The sequence below is a fragment of the Phytophthora parasitica genome, assembly GCF_000247585.1.
Source record: "Phytophthora parasitica INRA-310 unplaced genomic scaffold supercont2.15, whole genome shotgun sequence".
NCBI lineage: Eukaryota > Oomycota > Peronosporomycetes > Peronosporales > Peronosporaceae > Phytophthora > Phytophthora nicotianae.
Genome location: NW_008649001.1, coordinates 802662 through 822094, shown reverse-complemented (window position 1 = coordinate 822094; position 19433 = coordinate 802662). Strand labels below are relative to the sequence as shown.

Genomic DNA, 19433 nt, shown 5'->3' with positions numbered 1-19433 from the left:
CTCGTTGGGAGCATAAAGGTTAACCCCTTTCATTTTGTTGCGGCACCATGCAACAACTCGGTCCGCGGCGTTATGCGAATGACCAGGAAGTAGAAAGAGTAGAACCACCTTCTTATAAAACACAACCGAAAGCATAGCATAGAATGCGAACACCGCACGTGACTTGTTTTGGCCGACGCAATTATCCATAATAACCAACAGAGTGAGAAATTTTTGTGGAGTCAAAATACCAGCTTTAATGTACCTTGTTCTTAGTTGCATGTGATACAATAGTCGCAAGCTGCAAAGCGCATCCGCCCCCTTTCCGCTACACCGTTCGTCATAAACCATCACATTGTTTAATCCATTTGTGATGTCAGCTATGACAAAGTTGTGCATCATCAGATTCGAGTTGAAGTAATCTGCTGCAGGCCGTTTGAAACCGTAATGAGGGAGAGCAAATCTACCTCCATAATCTTCGATTTGAATCTGCATCATCGGAAGCTGTTCGTGAATAATTTCCTCCCCCTGAATGGGTACCTCGGCATGATCAGCTATAATATTCTCAGGTAATATCAGGGACGGTTCGTGTGCAGAGACGTATTGCTTAATAAAAGCAGACATAGCCCGTCGTTGATTGATTGCAGCATTGACATGCATATTGTTTTCTGCTTCAAGCTCCTTACGGTCATCATCACTAAGATCCCGAGCTGAAAGCGCTATCTCTAGTCGAACACACGCGTCACAAAAGTCTTCTTTGGTACGGGAAAGTCGCACACCAGGGTAATGAAGATGCACGTACTGAGTCCACTTGCAGTACAGGATTACTCTTCGCTCAGCATCCTCTGCTTTCTTCTTATATCTTTCCCATAGTAACTTCCACGTAATCTTCGGCTCCACAAAATATTGCCTAGGACGCCGATGTGAGCATGGAAACCCTTCTTCAAGCTCCAATCTGCACAAGATGAAATAAAAAGGATACGTCGTCTTCACTGAATGCATGTTTTGGAGTAGTACCGCAGCGACGTGTGTGCAGCGTATCAATGCCGTTTTTAATTACTCCTTTTAATCTCTGTATCATTGAGCCTCCAACTCTGAAAATGGCGCGTATTTGTGCGTCTGCAACACCTTGCCGAATTAAACTAAGAACCATACCTTCAGCCTGGTCGTGCTCGGACCCTCCCCATGTAGAATCCAACGATCGGTAAATTTGTTGTAGTTGACGGACAGTCTCTTCTCCAAGTGTCTCGCGAGCACGGTCTATAGGTGACGACTTACGTGAAACCGCTCGACGGCGACTTGGTATCGTCTGAGCTGAGCCCCCAGGACCACCGGTTCGACGCTGCGCTCTACCGTCTTCATTAACACGACTGGTGCTGATCATCCCATCTATGACTCCAGTCTGGTTGGGTACAGGAGTGCTGTGATCAGCGGCTAAGGGTGCTGGGGCAGATTCCTGGTTGCTCATGAGTTCACCGAGTGGAACCACCAGAACGACTTTTGGATAAACCAAAAATAGGTATATAAAAAAATAATTCCCATCAACGACTTTTTTTTACGGTGACCCGGGTCACCGCCAAACGTTTCATATGTTACAGACTTTATAACTACTAGCCGAGTATGGGGACTGCCTAAAATTGTGTACAACTTCGGACAACACCCCAGAACAAAATGACAGAAACGAATCCATTGATATGATCAAAAGACTAGCATGGTCAAGATGATGTGTGTGTGTGTGTGTGTGGGGGGGGGGGGGTTAATAATAAAAGAAGTCCATCAAAGGTAATGTGCTCTATATTCTAGCGTTGATTTATATAATGACAATGTCGATGATGGGAGTGTGTGAGCTTAGTAGCAAATGAAGGGAGTTATTCGCGGCAAGAACGGCGGTATGGCGTGCTAGTTCGCATTGTGTTAAATAAACGATTACTCGATTCACCCGCTCACTCTGAATTATTAGGTATGTAAACCATAATCGCGCACGTAGATCGTCTTCCACTGAGACCACCTTGAGTTTCGATCGTACTCCCAAGGACGCATACCCGACAATCTGAGGAACCTGCCGCGCAAGCTCGCGCGGAAACGCGACTAAAAGGATGAATCGGAGGTATTTACTGTAATGGTTGCAGATTTATTACTAACGTTTTGTAACGATTGGTCTTTTGTGTTGTGAAAAAAGCGTGCATTACGTGTTGCTCAAGCAACCCACGCTCGTACTTCCAAATTGAAGAATCGACACCAGAATGATGGCGAAAGCTACGCAACGCAAGTCACTCCGGGATTAGGGAGGGTTCTACAGGGGTAGCTCTTGTGCTGCTAAAGCGACTGTGAGGTTAGGATTTGTTTTCAGAATTTGAATAAGTTGGCTGCGCGCTACTACATGCCATTTCTTTACTTTACATATTAATCGTTTTAGCGTTACTAGTGTTGTAGGCGTGAACGGCTATCGTTGTATGGTTTGCTGGTCTACACTCATGACACACGACACACAGAAAACATGCTGCAACAGCCACGAAATAAATACTTTGGAATAATTCTATACTGCTGCCATGCTAACTCAATTTCCTGAGATGCTGCTCTTTTCTGTTAATGCTAATTTAAGTGTACAATGTTATTAGTTAAGTAACAAGAATGTAACTTTGCTTTCTGAAGTCATCATTCTAACAACTACTTCCTCTGGAAGGAAATGATTAAAATAATGCAATATGACAGTGATGGAGTTTTATTTTGTGTACAAAGATGATGTGTTGAGTAGTATCTATTTGACCAGGTATTTATTGACACTTGAACAAGAATGGCCTACTTGCCTTTTCGAGGATGGCAAGGGCACTTGTATAAGCATCGCTGGTCCATCGACAATGAAGCGAGACTGTTGAGTGTACTGAACACAATGGAGTTCTACATTGGGACTACCTGTTCATTGGTGAATCTTTCGGCACAAGCAAGTACCTGCTAGTATTGAAGGACCACGCCACTCACTTCTGCGAGCTGGTCGTGTGCGATACAGTGGACAGCGCTGTCGCAGCGGCAGCCATCCTCGACGGCACAGCCGATTCAGCGCACCACCACTGTGGGTTAGCGACGATGGTTTTCACTTCAAGAATGAGGTGGTAGCAGAGCTTTGCAAAAGGTTCAAGAGCTTGCATACATTCACTCTAGTCTACAGTCCATGGATAAATGGGTCAGTGGAGCGCGTAAATCACGACATCCTCCAAGTGTTGCGAGCTATGATCCTAGAGTACAAAATCTTTACTAGAGATCGAGTTTACCTCGTTCCGCTAGTGCAAGCTAGTATAAACCATACGGCGTTGCCGTCACTGGGCAACCGAGCTCCAGTTGAGCTGCTCACCGGGCTACCGTGTCCGACTCCGCTGGCAGAATTCTACCATGGCGGTACTAAGAAGTTGGTTACCCTGCCAAAAGACACTGCAGCCATCTCCCAGCACATAGCGGTATTGCGAGACAGCATGTGCGCAATGCACAAGCCCATAGCAGATCAAAAGCTGAAGCAACGGCTCATCAACAAAAAGGAAGAGCGGGGCGACAACATTGTGGACTTTGACGTGGGCGACTATGTACTTCGTTCTCGTGTCGAAGAAAAAAACGGCAAGAAGCTACTAGTTACGTGGCAAGGTCCATACAAAGTGGTCCGTGCGGACGTTCATTCATTTCGGGTGAGTCATCTCGTCACCGGGGATGAGCTAGATGTCCACCCATCACGTCTCAAGTTCTGCATGGACAGTAGTTTGGACGTCTCCGAGAAAATAATCGAGCATGTGTCCGCCCAAGGCATCATTTTGACCATATCAAAGCTGAAAAAGTATCGTTGGAACTCCTCAATAATAGCGTATGAGATTCTAGTAGGCTGGAAAGGTCTAGAGTCTGTAGAAGGCTCATGGGAACCACTAAGTTCTCTAGCTAAAGTAGTCAAGGTTCTACTCGATCAGTGCATTCAACAACAGGACCCTAAGGTACGCAAGTACTGGAATGACAACCGTTTCAAATTTTAATAAAAACGTCTGCATACTTTAGCCACAATCAATATTGCCCAGCAAAGATCAAAATTTATTGATGCTACGAAGTAGCTTAGTTTGTTGTGAATATGCTGTACTAAATTCATGGCCTTATTCACAGTATTGACTGCAATAAGAATTTGCAAAGATTTGCTTCAACTGGTTGCAGTTGTTATAGTTATGGCCAAGCCATTTCAACCGACGACCAGTGATATCACGTTACAAAAATGCGAGATTTCGACAGTCGCACACAATCACGTCATATAAACAACAACACCGTGTCACAATGACATTATTGATAAACAATTACTTCTACCTGAACCAGGCTTGGAGGGACAGTAGAGTGGTTTAGGAGCAGGAACGTGTACGAGTTGTAGACTGGCGCCAATTACACACCCCTGGTCACACGGCAGCACACGCTGGTTGGCCAGTAACGCATTTAGCAAAGCGAACGCGAGGATATCCTCTTTCCTAGCTGTATACTACATTCACGAAGCACACAAGTCAGTCAAAATGCTCGAGGAGAGCTTAGTTCTCACAGCAGCTATGCTGGACCTCGTCCTCGTCGAGGACGCCGCTTTGCTCATCGCCCGACCCCCTGTGCCAAGGCCCGTCCTCGCACTGAAGGGCAACTTCAATTTCAAAGCATTAAGCGACGGAGACTGTCGTTTTAATTTCTGGTTCTGGATGCGTGACGTAATTCGCCTGCACAAGTCGCTACGGCTTGAAGAAGACTACAAACTCCCAAGCCGCCTTCGTGTTGGTGGAGTTGAGGGGCTCTGTGTGATGCTGCGTCGGTTTGCATACCCCGGGCGGTACGGGGATCTTGGGGTGCTGTTCGGCAGGTCTCCCACGGCCTATGCCTGATCTTTTGCTACATGGTGGACCTCATCTACGCTAAGTGCAGCAGGCTGCTCTCTCTTGAGGGTGGCATATTGAGCCCATCGCGGTGCGGGGCGTACGCGTCGTCGTCGCCAAAGCGGACTTGTGCCTTGCGCTTCTTGGTCGGGCGAGAAGACTCCATGGTCGGTGGCTGGCTGGTGACTGCTGCTGCAAGATGTGGACTGTGCGCCACCAAATTGTGCTATACAGTTTTAGGATACAATGCTGGATGAAATACATTTATATACGCTATTGTATACAACTTGTAGAAAGCTTATCAGTCGTCGCTACATCAATTGAACGAACGTGCGACGCTCGTCTCTGGCCTACCTCGCAAAAAAAAAAAAAAAAAAAACTGGGCGTCACACGTTCGTAGGTTTCTGCTAAACCACTCTAGTGTAATGCATCCTACGCATGAACAGCAGGATCCAGCCAGGTCCAGCTACAAATTGAAGACTACAGATCATATGATCTTCTGCGTATCGACATCGCTGTATACAGCGTTCGACATCCAGCATGGCAGGATACCCTGTAACGACACAAGTGATGACAGCCTTCGTGTCCAAGCAATGCAGCTAAAGACTACCTGTACCATGTAGACTAGCTGCATGTAGTACTTCGATGTAGGCCCTCACTTTGCTATTTACTCAGCAGTACGATAACGGCTAACTACCAGGGAGCACCGTCGGCTCCCTTCTCCGTGTCTTCGTTTCCTGACGAACACCACTCTGGGGTTCGCTAAAGATATCTCGACCTTTTTGTTCACGGCTAGAATTCGTTGCTCTTTCGATCCGTAAAGCACGGAAACGGCTCCACCACCGTCAAAGCAAGTATAGGGCCACAACATCATTTCTTTGCATCACCAAGTGGCTGCGTACTCAACTGTGTTGCCTACTTTCTTTGTTTTTCCTTTCTTATAATAACCACGAGTGGACTACACACTTGAGGGCTTCGTCGGTTAGTGCAAGCCACAGCATATCATTGAACAGGATAAACTACCTCGATACTCTGTCGTTTTTTAGTCGACGTTTACCGATGCGTCATCATATTAGCGTCGATTCTGTAGCACGTTTGGTATTTCCTATCTCAGTCTTCGCGAAGCCCTAATTTTACTTCGACCTGGTCCAAATGATTTCACTGTGACCACATCAAATTTGGTGCGCCACACCACATTTCTAGTTGATGACTTTTAATCCCTTAAAAAACTAGCACGGTGCCAGTTTCATTGGAACCCCTGCAGAATGTCGTTGGCGTTCTTGTCCAAGAAGAGCTGGCATACGGCCAATCTGCGCGTACGTACCAGCTTTTGCTCATTACCAGCACCTCTTGTTTATCCCTTGACTCTCTCAGCGCCCAATATATCTTAGAATGATTGTACCATTGACCATTGTCCTCATGTTGATCCATCGATCCATTGCAGAATGTGGAGAAGGTCTGGATTGCCGAGCAGAAACATGCGGCCGAAGAGAAGAAAGTCGCGGAGCTGCGCAAGAACATTGAGGAGGAACGGCAGCTCCAGGAGCTAAGGCAGCTGCAGGCGGCACGTGGTGACAAGTCGGCGGCTGTGGAGCGTCTGGACTGGATGTACGAAGGGCCGTCTGCTGCTCGAGAGAAGACGGCCGAGGAGTATCTGTTAGGCAAAGAATACAAGGGTGAGGATGAGAAGGCAGCTAAAGGGGACGTGGACCTGAGCACAACCACCAAGTACGGCTCTCTGGCGCTTACCAAGAGCGCGCTACCGGCCAATGACGCCTTCCAGCGCCTAAACGAGGATCCGATGATGCTCATCCGCAAGAGACAGCAAGCAGCTCGCGAACAGGTCCTCAAGAACCCAGTCAAGATGAAAAGAATCAAAGACGAAGTGGATCGCGTAAAGGAAGACAAAAAGGCTCGCAAGAAAGCTAAGAAAGCTGCGAAGAAGGAGAAGAATTATGCTCGAAAAGAAGAGAAGCGACGACTGAAAAGGAAACATGATGATGACAGTGTGAGTGATACCAGCGCGGATGAAAAGGAAGAGAAGACGAGTCGTCGCCACAAAGACTACCCTTCCAAGCACCATCGTGGACATGGTCGTGAAAGTGAGAGAGGGAGATCGTGCTCAAGATCGGAGAGTAGATCCAGGTCACCGCTCTCTGTACGTCACCATGGTGATCGGGACCGTAGTCGTCCGCATCACAGCGATCGAGAACCAGCGCGTCATGAGAGCAGTCATGCTAAGAATCGATCAAGTCGAGACCGATACGTCAACGAACGACGCGGAAGAGGTTCGTCCAGAGACCGCCGTGTTTCCAGCACCACTCGAGACCGTCGCTACCGTAGTCGAAGTCGCAGTACTCGTCGACACGAACAACGAGGCCGCAGTCGTAGTCGAAGTCCTAAAGGACGTGATGACTTCGGTCGCGATAGACCTCCTGCACGACCAACCGATGGCTCAATCAATGATCGCAGCAGAACTCCTCCCCGACGTGAGCACAAGCTGGATACCCACCGTCATTACGATGAGAGAAGTCGCTCTCGCAGCCCAGTCGATCGTCGAGAAAGACGTCGCTCTCTAAGCCCAATCGACCGTCGGGATAGGCGTCAATCTCGTAGCTCAGGTAGAGATCGCGATAGCCAGCGTCATCGCAGCCCTTCCAGACGCGAAAGCACACGTCGTGAGCGGAACTCGTCCCGCGACCGAGCGAGGAAGTCAGGAGAAGAGCGCGGCGATAGTCGACGACACAAGGAACCAGAGTCGAGACGTAAGCCTGTGGATACCGACGGCAAGTATGGTTTAATCAGCAAAGCAGGTGCCGTGGAGTCCAAGGATGTCGATAAGTCGTCGTTAGGCCCCAATGCCAAGTACTTAGCAAAGGCTCGTGAGGCTAAGCGCCTTGAGGAAGAAGAGCGCCGGCGCAAGCTCGGTAAATCCTCTCGTCCAGAACAGCGCGAGTTAACCGGCGAGGAGAAAATGCGCATGGCTCAGCAGATGGTAGAAGATGCCAAGCAACGCGATAAATACATTGCCAAGCGCGCAACACTGAAAAAGGATGAACTGGACAAGCGCGAGCAAGAGGCTTCAAATTCAAACACCAACCCAGAATTCCTCAGGTACGGCATCGATCCTTTATTTACACGTTCTCATTGAATTGCCACTAACTATTCACTTAATTGTCGTTGTAGAAAACTGCACTCAGAAGCTTACCTGGATGGTGAAAGCAACATGAGCGATCGGCTTCGCAGGAACGCTCATTACATTCAGAGAAAAGCGGATGCTTCCAACTTCCTTTCCAAGTAAATGCGAGTACCCCCACACGGATGCATATGCGAAATAAAAACAATGAAATGCTATTCCTTTCTTTTTGTTACGACATGGAGAGGAATAACGAAATGAAACATTCGGGACATGCAGCGGGGCGACAGGATAAATCTGGTTTATGTTGGAAGTGGCGTCGCGAATAATTGTCCATGATGCAAGCAGCATGCGCCAGATCGGTCGGTCTACTGAAGAGTGTCAAGAGGTTGGATGGCCAGCCACTACTCAATGTCGCTCATATCGCTGACATCGCTGTCGTCTTCCTCGTTTCCCATCTCAATGGGCTGCGAGGCGTAGTTCCGCACATATTCTACATCGTCAAAAGAAATACATCAGTTTACTCTAAACATGCACATGCAAGTAGTAAAACTCAATACCTTTGACTTTTCTATTGTACGACTCGGCGTCCTTCATGAGCAGCGAGGCGGCCTCACCGTTCAGTGGGTCACTTGGGTTCGGGTATCGGAGCAGTTGTGGGATGAACATGTCGAAAATGTTGACCAGCTCTAACAACAACAACAAACAATCAGCAGGTCCATTCAGTTTACCCCCTCACACGACTATATCATAAATTGTACTCACCGAACATTGGGCTCCACGTTTGGTTGATCACATCCAGACACACAGATCCAGATCTGGTAGTCAATGACACAAGAACTATCAGCCTATGTAGGTAAGTTGGGGGGAGATAATCATGATCGTACGTTTCGTCCACATTCGGATGGTAAATGCGGTTCACAAAGCCAATGGATGGGGACTTGAAAGGGTAATCCTTGGGCAGTGTCACGTGGATCTTCCAGGAGCCTCCTTCGTACGGGGCTTCTCACACACAAGAGACAGAAGCACCGTCAGAAGGGAGATGTCTCCTGCGCTCGCAATAAAGACACGCACTGTCTTTCGGGCCATGGAACTTGACGTCGAGGTCGCTGGTCCTAGTCTCGTCCGTCAGATGCACCTCATAGTCGCTCATCATGCTGCTCAAAACAGAAGAAGAAAAAAGTAGCGCGTGAATGAGATTGTTCTGTCATTGCTCTCTCACATTTCAAAATGACGACACGGCAGACACGCACAGCTTCATGACGTCCGTCTCTCGGCGCTTGTTCGCTTTACTCATGAGGGAGGGGGCTGGTGTGGGGAGTTTTGATGCGTGCTTCCTTCTTGCGACTACTGGGGCACGATGAGCGTTATTTCTGCCAGCCGGTATTCTTCACTTTGAAGAGAAAGACCATTACCCCACACTTGAGGTTGGACCTACCCATTTTAACTTGGGTTTTGTATTGGAAAGCGCACCCCCTAATTGTTCTCAGATTTTTTGTGTGCCTTTTCAGCTATCATTTTATGTGGTGTACATAATGACAATACAGTCCTAATGTTTCTTCATGGCGTGCGCATGTGAATAGAACAATGCAAGCCGACACGTAACGACATCTTCCATAGACATGACACTCGTAGCAATGGGAGTTATGCAGTGACAAAAAGCTAAAGTGCTGTCGTTGACAGGAGCATAGGCTGTCAAGAGCCTCATGGTCATTGTCGAATTCATAGTACTATAAATGCATCAGATGAGACTCACGTGTCGCTATTATCTTTGGTTTCTAGCCGCGCTTTCTTCGCTGCAATGGCTGCTTTCGTCGAACCTTTCGGTCTACCTCTAGGTCGCTTTGCAGTTGGAGTGTCCGTGCTCACGGGCTTTTTGTTGCGAGACCCTTTTGGTCTCCCGACCGGTGCCTTGCTTGCCCTACTTGGTACTGGCACTGATCCTGCTGATGCACTACCGTCCTTCAACCCCGGCACAGGCACAGCAACAATGCCGCTGGGTTGTTTGGCAGGGATCTTCACACGTTGCCGTGGCGTGGGGGCTCGCACGTGCCGCAGCTGCATGCAGGAAAACGGGCAGCGCTCGAGCCGGAAGCCGGAGCCGTCGAAGATCAGCAGGCAGTCTGTCTCCTTGTTCTCCATCACTTTGCCCTTAAAGGTCACGCCACCCGTGGACGAGCCCATGAGCACCTGCACGCCGCTGGATCCGTCCACACTCACGAGTCCGGGCGTGCTCTTGTCCACCGATGCCGGCTGAAATTCGTAACCAAAAGACGCGTACACGGCACCCTGCTCTTCTTTATCGTCATCCGGCTCCATCAGCGACTGGCCAAGCACGACGGGGTATTCGACATCGTCAAGCGGGATCGACGCTGATGTTTGATCCTCATCGGATGCCATCGTTGTTGAACTGCTTCGACAATTGACTGGTCAGACATTTCAGCCAATCCGGGACAGGTTGAAGGGTACACTGTACCATGAGCACGTCAGTCTTGGTTAGGGTGCAAGTTCAACGAGCGACGTGCGATACCTGTGCCTTTTGCCATCCCCGTCGAGTTCGCTAGCAATACTCTCTGCTGTAAACAGAGCTGTTACGATAATCAATCCCTGAGAATACATAATCTCGACATATTTGTTTCGATCGAGAAAGCCAGGTTCCGGCGCCAAACCGAAATCTGGTTCGTCTTTCGCGTCGTCGGATTGGCATTGCTTGCAACAGGATCCGCGATGGTTCCATCAACTTGAACCGCTCGCCATTGTTGCATCGGCAGCTTGACCAAATAGCAAGGGGTAACGGGTGCAACCGAGGCAAACCAACCAATCCTCTCAACGGGTTTCCAGCATCAAAGCAAGGCAACCCTCGCCCGATCGTCCTCCTTGCTCTCATCGCCCAACCCAACCCACCCTCGACACTGCATTGTGCGATCCGCTTTAGGGGTGCCAGGTCCCACACCTCCAGTGCGTCCGGAAGCTATCATTAGCGCGAGAGCTGTCTGTCAATCAGTTCTCTCTGCCGATTCTTATACTGGTTTCGATCCGATCCACTTCAGTCGCTCAATTTCCTGTTACTCATCGCTTCACACCCCGAAAACCATAGACAGCAGGCGACCCAGGCACAAGTTCAGACTCCGTCACTGCCCAAGTGCCTCGTAGCACCACACTGACTGGTCGCACCAGAACGGACGTCGTCACTCGGTACAGTCACCATGGGATTGGGCACCGTCACGCTACTGGAGATCAACCAGGTGCCAAATGGCAAACGGATCGCTTACTGCCTCCCGTCGGGCGAGTTCATCTTTGTGGCAGATACGTGCGCTCCCCAATTCGGCACTGACAACGCTGCCGACCTCTACGGCGGAAACCTATTCCAGTTTTTGATACTTCGAGATGCAGAAAGACTCGAAGATTTTCAACGGGCGCAGCAGCAGCACGGCATTAACAGCAGTGGACTGGCATTCAATCCATCGCAGCAAATGCGCATGGTTGTGAGGCTGTCGAAAACACCGAACACGCAGCTGTGGATCCAGCTCTCGACGATCCCGCTTACGCTACGAATGATGCGCTGTATCGACACCATCCGAAGTCTAAGTAGTCCACTAAGTCAATTCGCCGACTCGTCCAGTTTTGTGCTCTCGGACGACGAGTTCAGCTCCGTGTTGAAGAATCCACCGTCGTCGCAGCCATCAGACTTCGCCTCGGTCGCGCCGTGGCCGACAGAAGAGGGCAACGACTTGGCGTTCTTGGAGTTTGAAACTAGCTGTGTGTCCCCGACGAGCTTCACTTCTATTGTGCCGCTGGAACTGAAGCACCACCACTCTAGTTTTGTGGTGACTCATAGCTGCCTGGAGGACGCTGGAACTGAAGAAGCCGATGACGAACTTAGGGAGTCACTGTCCAATTTAGCGTTTGAAGCCGATTGGATTAGCGAGACGCTCCAGAATGATGCTGTACACGGTCTGTTTCCAGCAGAGCCGATTGGCTCCACTTCGTCAGAAACGGCTCCCATCACACCGAATAAGCCAGGCTTCCGGGCCGCACTTGTCACGTGAGTTTCATCTGAATTTTACAGTGGAAACAGTCATCCACATGAAACCATTCATTATTTCGTAATCTAATACAAACAAACATTTAACCAGCACCTTAATGTGGTCACGGTCAATATCATAGATTTGCGACTGTTTTCACCCACCAGCGCGCATAGTGGTTGTTGTGTTCAATAACTGTTCTGTATGTTGTTGAGGTGTTGACATCTAGCTTTAAAACTAACTTAAAAACGATTCTAAAGCTCATCTTTGTTTATCTTGCCAGCTTCAGAGCTCGCCCGCCTTTATCGCACGCTCGATCTCAGCATGTGCTCTAGCAGCCTTTTTCCTAAAAAAAAATTGAGGTACCCCTAGCGAATGTGATTTTCAAGTGCATCGCCCTCTAATGCCTTCCAGGGTCTGCCTAGCACAGTCAGACCCAGTAACAATTTCGCAGACTTCTCATCCCTTTGGTGGATGGTCATAATGCTAGCTCTCGCTTTTATCTCTGTGTCAGAGGCCTCCGTGGCTATCGACAAAACAGGAGGTTTGTGATGTACTTTCAACGTTGCCAACATGGCGTTGTCGAACGCGTTCGCGTAGCGAAGGTATGGTTTGAACCTTTCACTTTCGAAGATCCGGGGGAGATCGTCCGCGGTAGTGTCCTTAAAACCCATTTTGTTCCAAACATCAGTCGTGGTCATGCCTTCTTGGAGCCATTTATCGAGCTGTTTGTTTATTTTCGCGTCGGCGAAGGCCGTATAGAATTTGTAGTTCTTGTGGTTCTTGAGAGCTTTAGATTTAGCGCCTTCTTGACGTGGTCGCTCGATTCATGAGCAAGATCCACCATATAAGTTTGAATTGCGTTAAGATATCCCTCTCCGCCGAGTCTTCTTGATTTTTTTCGAAATGCCCAGTCCGCAGGGACCGCCTCTGGTCTGCAATGATCGAGTAACGCATTAGGGGCGATTTAGGCAAGGAAGCTTGCGGGTTTCGGAGATGCGGCTGTCGAGGTGCCTTGGCTAATTGTAAGGAGAATAACCACCGTGATGATTAGAACTTGGAGAGGATGCATCGCAGTCTTGAGATTCAAATTATGGTTTGTGTGCCCTTGCAGTGAATTGCGAAGTGAGCTAAAACCAAGCAAGCATGCTCTCGACTGTGTTTTTAGGTATTTTGCTTACGGGAGTGCCTCGCACTTGGCTCGTAGTATCCTACCGACCGGTCTCACTTACTATTCGACGATTATGAAGTCGCGTGTTGATGTGGTATGCAGTCCTGTTTGTATCCAGCAATCGACAAATGATTATAGCACAGGTATCCTGGATAATAAAGCGATGTGATTATATAGTGAGTGGCTACGGCTTGAAGCCACAGGCTGTTATTGCACAGTTTTAATCAAGCGATGGGGTAACTGTTGTGTTTCATGACTGCAAGCCGCATCAACAGACGAAATCGTAATCAAGATCAGTCGTTACAGCGAATAAAAACAACGTTATTAATGGGCGTCAACAATATGGGAAGATTTGCTTGAGCTTTCCTTAGCTGTATTTAGCATGGACATCACGAATAGCGGGGTGACAGTATAAAATTAAAAACTACATCGTCTACGGCTTACATGTTAGCTGGGAATACACTACTTGTCACATAACAGAAGATATTAGAAATATATATCAGAGTCACGTAGTAATGGAATGTACTTAGTATTGTCAATTCCACCAAAATTTGCCGATGTGGGGCCAAACGGAAATAGTAGCAATCGCGAAGCACACGGCGCTACGAGTGGTCAAAAATTGCTAAAAACGACCAATCAAAATGATTTATATGCGTTGAAGTGATTGCAGAGCGGAACGCGCGCGGGAGGGCCATGGAGGAAGCCGTTACGCGACAGCATGCCCACTCCAACACCGTCTACCATTGCTTGTATGCATACTACAAGCTGGGCTTCACGAAAAAGCACCTCGCGCACATTTTCAACAAGGCAGAGTGCACCATCCGTAACTGGATTAAGGTCTACGAGACGACCAAGACGTTTCAGCGAGCTAACAACGGCTCTAAGCGGCAGTACACGAGCGATCAGCGTCAGTGGCTACTCGACAATTATCATGATCACCCCCTCGCATTCCTTGATGAAGCTCAAGATGCGTTTGTGCAAGTTCATTCGACCAATATCTCGAAGACAACCGTGTGGCGAATAATACACGAAGGTGGTCTCACCTGGAAAGTGTTGGAGCGCCGAGCAATGCACATTAAGGAGCGTGATGTGTTTCGGTTTGTGGAGGAGTTGAGTCACATAGCTTGGAGCCACCACAATCTCGTATTCCTGGACGATGTCACCTTTGACAACCGAGGGATGATACGGAAACGAGGATACGCTTTTCGTGGGAAGAAATTGGCAATTCGTGGATATTTCGAGAGAAAGCCACGGGTTTCAATATTTGCGTTTATTGGCGTTTATTGGCGTGAATGGAGTTCTTGACTACTTCAACACAGAGGGGACTTTTGATCGATTGGAGTTCACGAATTGCTGCCGAGACTTCGTTCACTGTCCAACAGGACCGGTTCGTCAGTACCCTGGACGAAATTCAGTCTGGATATTGGATGGTGTTTCCATCCACAGACACCCAGAGATTATTCACTACCTTCGCAGTGTTGGTATAGTGCCAATATTCCTTCCGGCGTATTGCCACTTCTTCAATCCCATAGAATTCCTTTTCGGAAACGTCAAGCGATCGTTCAAGCGGCATTACAGTGAGTCCAGTGGGCGAGATCTACTGCCTTTTGTTTCGCAGACATTTCGAAGGTTTCAATGGTACGACATGAGCAAGACTTTCCAGCACTGTGGCTGGAAGATCCAAGGGACTTTGATCCTGTCGGGCCACTTTCAGTAGAAACGAGATGCCAACTAGAACAAAACATGAGCGCGAGTGTTCAAGACGACTTGGATTTTTCTGACCTTGAAGCAGAGTCGTCAACGGAAAACGGTCGAACTACGCTAGCGTAATTCTAAGGCAAAATAAAATATTGAGTGCTGGAAAACTCGGTTGCGTGATACCTCTACGCGGCGTGCTCAGTATCTTCGATGTTTGCAATCAGAGGCAGCGGGTCAACAACTTCACTTGCCGACGGAGGAGCAAGATCACGAATAATACCCTCTATGATGCTTTCACGTGCCACCAAGCGTTGCTCTTGGTCATCCAAAAAAACGTCTAGCAGCATCTAAATAGCCTCGAAGTTGGTGGCAATCCTCAATTGAAGCTCTCACACAGTCCAGCGCAACATTGGAAGACTGAGCAACATCTGTAAGATGCGCCTCCAAGCGGGACTCAGCTGGATCCAGTAGGTGCACGATGTTACTCGGTGGGAGATTGGCAATCTCCGCAGCCCACGTCGAACGGTCTAAATTTCGCGTTATGCGATTCGCCCACATGCGCCAAACAGTTGCCGATGCTTGGAATGTACCTCCCCACTTCTGTTGAAGCGCCTCCACAACCTCTCGTAGAGAGCTCTCTGCTGTTGCACCAGCACGGTCGGTCTCCCTCGGCAAAATGCAAGCCTTTAAGAAGGCGACTCGGTCCTTGGCGGTCACGACTTCCATGCCATAATCGTAAATCATGATAGTCACCGTAGCTCCAGTATTTTTTTCAAGCCACTCATTCCAGCCGTCGTCGTTTTTGTTTGGGTTGACCAGACGCTTTTCCACCTTGAACTGCATCACGGTTGATCATGCTGCGATATCAGGAGTCTCGACACTCCATACACCGTTCATTTTAACGGCGCGATGTTTCACAATAGGTGGATATTTCTCCCAGATAGCCTCCATGATGCTGTTGAAAGAATTCCCCGTGAACACGTCATGCCGGTAAACCTCACCGGACCTATCACGCTGGCGGACTGATTGCTTTACGAGAGGACGAACAATTAACTCGAAAAGGTCGTCAGGACCTGCTAGAATAGGTTGAGCACCAGTTGAGGCTTGGTTCGTCTGCAAAGTGCCTGGATGAGGTGTTGTAGCTGCTGGTCTGGCTGTAGAAACTGCACTTGTTATCATGTTTTCTGCAGGAGCATCTCCCATAGCTTCTGGCCCAGCTCCAGGGGAAGAAATGGCTGCAGCTCGGACCAGCGGAAGTACCTGCTTGACCCGCTTCAGGACGGTCTTCCTCGCTCGTTGAGCGTTGTTCCCGGTCTTGAGATGGGCTTCTCTCTTGTGGCGTACTTCTGTCCATGCTGTACGGCGATGTGCGCGCACGGTGACGCCTGAGCGAGGTGCGCAGCGGCGTCGGCGCGTTGCCTTCCTCGGTGTTGCTCTGCATGATGCGGAATGCCGTAGCACAGGTTGCATTACGTATGATAGGTCTGGGCGATTTGCTGAGCGATTCGCTGATCGGTTCAACCAACCGCGCACGGAAAAATGAATAGAATCGACAATACAGCATAAGTATCGGCTAGTAGAACCCTTATTCTTATTCTGCAGGCTCCACCAATATACTAGAGCACTAAAGGACAACAACATGTCCTGGTACCATGGGATACAAGCTACTAGTAGTTGTGACGGAGTGCTGTCATTTTCACTCTGTCAGGCATTGAAGTGCAAGATGCATATTCTAAATGTATCCACAATGTGATTGGCTAAAACAAAATTCTAGTAATATGCTAGTTTTGTTTACACCGTCACACTGAGACATTGAGAAGGTCTCATTGGCTGAAAATAGAGAATGTTCTCGAAGCTTGATTACGGGACGCCAGAGAATCAAGTCAACATTGCTACGTGGAAGTTTATAAGAAAATCATTGGTAGATAGCCAAATCAGAAGATAGGAAAAGATAGACTTTAGGATACACTCTACTGTATTCTTAGGAGAGCACTGTGAGCCACCCGTAGGTGCCAGGTAGCCATAAGAGCCTTCCTCATTTCAATTTACTTTTCGATTTACCAAACAACCCTCAGTGGTCCATCAACTGGCCACGCCTCCTCAGGGCTTCGCTTCGGGTCGCCTCGGTTCCTCTCTTCGCCGGTTCACGTCTCGGCACAGTCTACGCTGCCTCGCCCCAGCGCTCACCACTGTGTTACATAGTAGCGTTTGCCGTGTCCAAGCTTCGCTCCATCTTCAAGGCGGGTGTCTGGTGGGCGACATAGCCAGAAGCGAGTTCATCCTTGGTTATTAGCACCAGCCAATTCCTGGGGAAGTATTAGACCTAAAGGGTTGTCTTTGGGAGAGTTCGTGTCCTACACAGGTTGGAGTTTCGACTTTGAAAGGTCGATCCAAGCTCTGTCTAGCACACGTAACTCTTTGGTTGCTACTAGAAGCCGGCTAAGTGATAAGGGGTGCTCTTAATTGACGCAAGTTAATTCCCTAGTCTACCCGGTAGCTTCCAATTTACCCTTTCTTTTGGTGTATGGGCCGGTGTAAACCGAACCATCCCAAGAACCGTAAAAAAAGAAGAGTCGTGAGCTCAACTTGACGGACAGTTCAAAACCACCTGTCCTCAACGTTGTGGGACGAGCTCCTCTTCCTGATACGAACCTTTTCGATTACCCTTACGACCGCGACAGGTTCGTTAAGTACCAAGGAGATTTGCTTGAGCATATCAAGAAGTCTAGTCGCATCGCCCGTAGTTTTCTGAAAGATCAAAGCACCTTGAGAACGACTAGGTCGAGAAGAAGGTCGACGACTTGATCAACGAAGTTGTCATTGAGCATGGGCATATTGAAGACGTCGTTTCTACCAAGCTCGATCGCGCAGTAAGAAAGTATTCGTAACAAGAAAGGTTTTTCCCTTCTTTTAATTTGGTTTTATTTGGTTTTATTGGATCGAGTTCGTGCTACTAAAAGTCCACTCGATATGTCATCTACACGTGGTAAATCGAATGAGCGCGACTCTTCAAATCCGCGTCCGCGTAGAACTCCTCGAACGACGGCCAGGACGGCTCCTGATTCATAACAGGGCCAACCGCAGGCAACGGCTAGGACGGCTCCTGATCCACAGCAGGGCCAACCGCAACCAACGAACACGTCATCGGAACAAGCAGGCGCAGCATCAGACACGATGTCGATGCTACAGCTGCTAGTTTATTTAACGCAGCAGCAACAGTTATACCGAAACCAGATGCAAACCCAGCTGCAAGCACAGATGCAGCAGGCCAACGCAAGATTCGAATATCTACTTGCGTCCAGGGGTGAGCAGAAGAAGAAGGATCCGCCTATGTATGAAGGCAACTACGGCGAAGATATTGAGTTTTGAATTTTCGCCACCAAGCAGTACTACGCAAGCAGACGCGAGTTGAAGGAAGCAGAATCATCAGATTTTGTGACGATGATCTCCAGCAACTTGGGCAAGTCAGTGCTGAATTGGTATCGAGCGTTTATCGAAGAGTGTGAGGGTACGAATGTGCAGCCCACATGGTCGCCCTTCAAGGGAATACTTCACACTCGTTTCAGACCGAAGGATTTTAAATACGATCTTCGCGAGAGGATGTTTCGTCTCAGGCAGAATGAGACCATCCATGAATACGTCTCCAAGTTTCAAGACTGGCTGTCGTAGACTGAGTTCTCTATCAGCGAGTTGGAGAAGCGTTTCTTCTTTCAGAACGGTTTAAGAGAAGAGACAGCAAGAAAGATCAAGGAAGAGAGTCCTTCGACACTGCAAGATGCCATTGAGATTGCGTCAAATTTTGAGTTTGCGCACTACTCGGGAAAACCCCCAAGAGCTCCTGCGAAGGGTTCGCAAGGACCGTCAAGCTCGGGCATCGTGCGCCGAAGTCGAAGCAGCATAATACAAAGCGCTCCGATAATAAGAAAGGCAAGAGCGATGATTGGAAGAAGACAGCTATGTGCAGAAATTGCGGCAAAGTTGGTCACATTTCTCCCGATTGTACTCAGTCAAAACGTACTGAAGCGAATCGGTACGTGCAGGGCGCAGTGTATACGATCCTGGAGGCTGACGCTCGAGCATTCAAGACGAAAGACCGAGAGAGGCCCGTCACGATATTCATCGAGAACGGCAATAGCCTGAATGGCGTAACTGAGGAGTTGGTGAAGAAGCTCGAGTTGGATGTCACTGAAGGTGACATGATGCGAGTTGATCTCGGTTATGATCAAGTAGAGCATCATCCACGTCGTACTGTAGAGATGTCTCTGCAGTTACCAGGGTTTCCTCTCACAGCGGGAACATTCCAAAATATGCCTATTCCTGAAGGAAAGGACATCGTTTTAGGCATGATGTGGCTGCGGGAGCAGAACCCTGATATCGACAGGAGTACTGGACAGATAGCACCTCGTATCAACGTAGAGAACACGCAGACTATAAAGTTGAGACTGCCGAAGACACGTCCAGCCCGTTGGGTGGCAGGGCAACGCAAGAGTTGCGCAGAGCCGCGAGATCTTCAATTACTATCGGCAGCATGGCCACCACGGCCAGTTTGGAAG

The 19433-nt window shown here is 48.7% G+C and overlaps 9 protein-coding genes across 13 annotated transcripts; 2 read left to right on the top strand and 7 right to left on the bottom strand.

Annotated features, from left to right (window-relative positions):
• Positions 1–803: 803 nt before the first annotated feature.
• Positions 804–1447, bottom strand: PPTG_08235 (hypothetical protein; the record flags this gene model as incomplete). Its single annotated transcript, XM_008903178.1, has 2 exons — positions 804–934; positions 1135–1447. The coding sequence occupies 2 exons, from the start codon at positions 1445–1447 to the stop codon at positions 804–806; spliced, it is 444 nt and encodes a 147-aa protein (XP_008901426.1).
• Positions 1448–4884: 3437 nt separating this feature from the next.
• Positions 4885–5016, bottom strand: PPTG_22346 (hypothetical protein; the record flags this gene model as incomplete). Its single annotated transcript, XM_008903386.1, has 1 exon — positions 4885–5016. The coding sequence occupies one exon, from the start codon at positions 5014–5016 to the stop codon at positions 4885–4887; it is 132 nt and encodes a 43-aa protein (XP_008901634.1).
• Positions 5017–6052: 1036 nt separating this feature from the next.
• Positions 6053–8547, top strand: PPTG_08234. Of its 2 annotated transcripts, XM_008903176.1 has the most exons (3): positions 6053–6166; positions 6295–7964; positions 8037–8547. In XM_008903176.1, exons 1-3 carry the CDS (start codon positions 6116–6118, stop codon positions 8149–8151), a joined length of 1836 nt encoding a protein of 611 aa, XP_008901424.1. In that variant the 5' UTR covers positions 6053–6115; the 3' UTR covers positions 8152–8547. The 2 variants fall into 2 exon arrangements, with proteins under 2 accessions (XP_008901424.1, XP_008901425.1); XM_008903177.1 differs by having other exon boundaries at positions 6053–7964.
• PPTG_08233 (hypothetical protein) lies at positions 7956–9434 on the bottom strand. 4 transcript variants are annotated; one of them, XM_008903173.1, is made up of 6 exons: positions 9240–9434; positions 9061–9143; positions 8874–8988; positions 8752–8804; positions 8547–8675; positions 7956–8479 (listed from the first exon to the last, which is right to left on the bottom strand). In XM_008903173.1, the coding sequence occupies exons 1-6, from the start codon at positions 9281–9283 to the stop codon at positions 8391–8393; spliced, it is 513 nt and encodes a 170-aa protein (XP_008901421.1). In that variant the 5' UTR covers positions 9284–9434; the 3' UTR covers positions 7956–8390. The 4 variants fall into 4 exon arrangements, with proteins under 4 accessions (XP_008901421.1, XP_008901422.1, XP_008901420.1 ...); XM_008903174.1 differs by having other exon boundaries at positions 9061–9434; XM_008903172.1 differs by having other exon boundaries at positions 8752–8988.
• A 220-nt stretch (positions 9435–9654) lies between these two features.
• Positions 9655–10426, bottom strand: PPTG_08232 (hypothetical protein). Its single transcript, XM_008903171.1, has one exon. It carries the CDS (start codon positions 10384–10386, stop codon positions 9739–9741), a length of 648 nt encoding a protein of 215 aa, XP_008901419.1. The 5' UTR covers positions 10387–10426; the 3' UTR covers positions 9655–9738.
• Positions 10427–10690: 264 nt separating this feature from the next.
• PPTG_08231 (hypothetical protein) lies at positions 10691–12125 on the top strand. Its single transcript, XM_008903170.1, has one exon. It carries the CDS (start codon positions 11193–11195, stop codon positions 12033–12035), a length of 843 nt encoding a protein of 280 aa, XP_008901418.1. The 5' UTR covers positions 10691–11192; the 3' UTR covers positions 12036–12125.
• Positions 12126–12296: 171 nt separating this feature from the next.
• On the bottom strand, positions 12297–12685 carry PPTG_22345 (hypothetical protein; the record flags this gene model as incomplete). Its single annotated transcript, XM_008903385.1, has 2 exons — positions 12297–12357; positions 12585–12685. The coding sequence occupies 2 exons, from the start codon at positions 12683–12685 to the stop codon at positions 12297–12299; spliced, it is 162 nt and encodes a 53-aa protein (XP_008901633.1).
• Positions 12686–15201: 2516 nt separating this feature from the next.
• Positions 15202–15723, bottom strand: PPTG_08230 (hypothetical protein; the record flags this gene model as incomplete). Its single annotated transcript, XM_008903169.1, has 1 exon — positions 15202–15723. The coding sequence occupies one exon, from the start codon at positions 15721–15723 to the stop codon at positions 15202–15204; it is 522 nt and encodes a 173-aa protein (XP_008901417.1).
• A 9-nt stretch (positions 15724–15732) lies between these two features.
• Positions 15733–16350, bottom strand: PPTG_08229 (hypothetical protein; the record flags this gene model as incomplete). Its single annotated transcript, XM_008903168.1, has 1 exon — positions 15733–16350. One exon carries the CDS (start codon positions 16348–16350, stop codon positions 15733–15735), a length of 618 nt encoding a protein of 205 aa, XP_008901416.1.
• Between the last annotated feature and the right edge of the window lie 3083 nt (positions 16351–19433).

Excerpts from the sequence above, each read along its gene's own strand:
- PPTG_08231 (XM_008903170.1), top strand. The coding sequence starts at position 11,193 with ATGGGATTGGGCACCGTCACGCTACTGGAGATCAACCAGGTGCCAAAT.
- PPTG_08234 (XM_008903176.1), top strand. The coding sequence starts at position 6,116 with ATGTCGTTGGCGTTCTTGTCCAAGAAGAGCTGGCATACGGCCAATCTG. Across the intron at positions 6,167-6,294 it reads GGCATACGGCCAATCTGCGC|AATGTGGAGAAGGTCTGGAT; the intron begins GTACGTACCAGC and ends GATCCATTGCAG. Across the intron at positions 7,965-8,036 it reads ACCAACCCAGAATTCCTCAG|AAAACTGCACTCAGAAGCTT; the intron begins GTACGGCATCGA and ends TTGTCGTTGTAG.
- PPTG_08232 (XM_008903171.1), bottom strand. The coding sequence starts at position 10,386 with ATGGCATCCGATGAGGATCAAACATCAGCGTCGATCCCGCTTGACGAT.
- PPTG_08233 (XM_008903172.1), bottom strand. The coding sequence starts at position 9,283 with ATGAGTAAAGCGAACAAGCGCCGAGAGACGGACGTCATGAAGCT. Across the intron at positions 9,144-9,239 it reads GAGACGGACGTCATGAAGCT|CATGATGAGCGACTATGAGG; the intron begins GTGCGTGTCTGC and ends TGTTTTGAGCAG. Across the intron at positions 8,480-8,546 it reads GTACAATAGAAAAGTCAAAG|AATATGTGCGGAACTACGCC; the intron begins GTATTGAGTTTT and ends TTGACGATGTAG.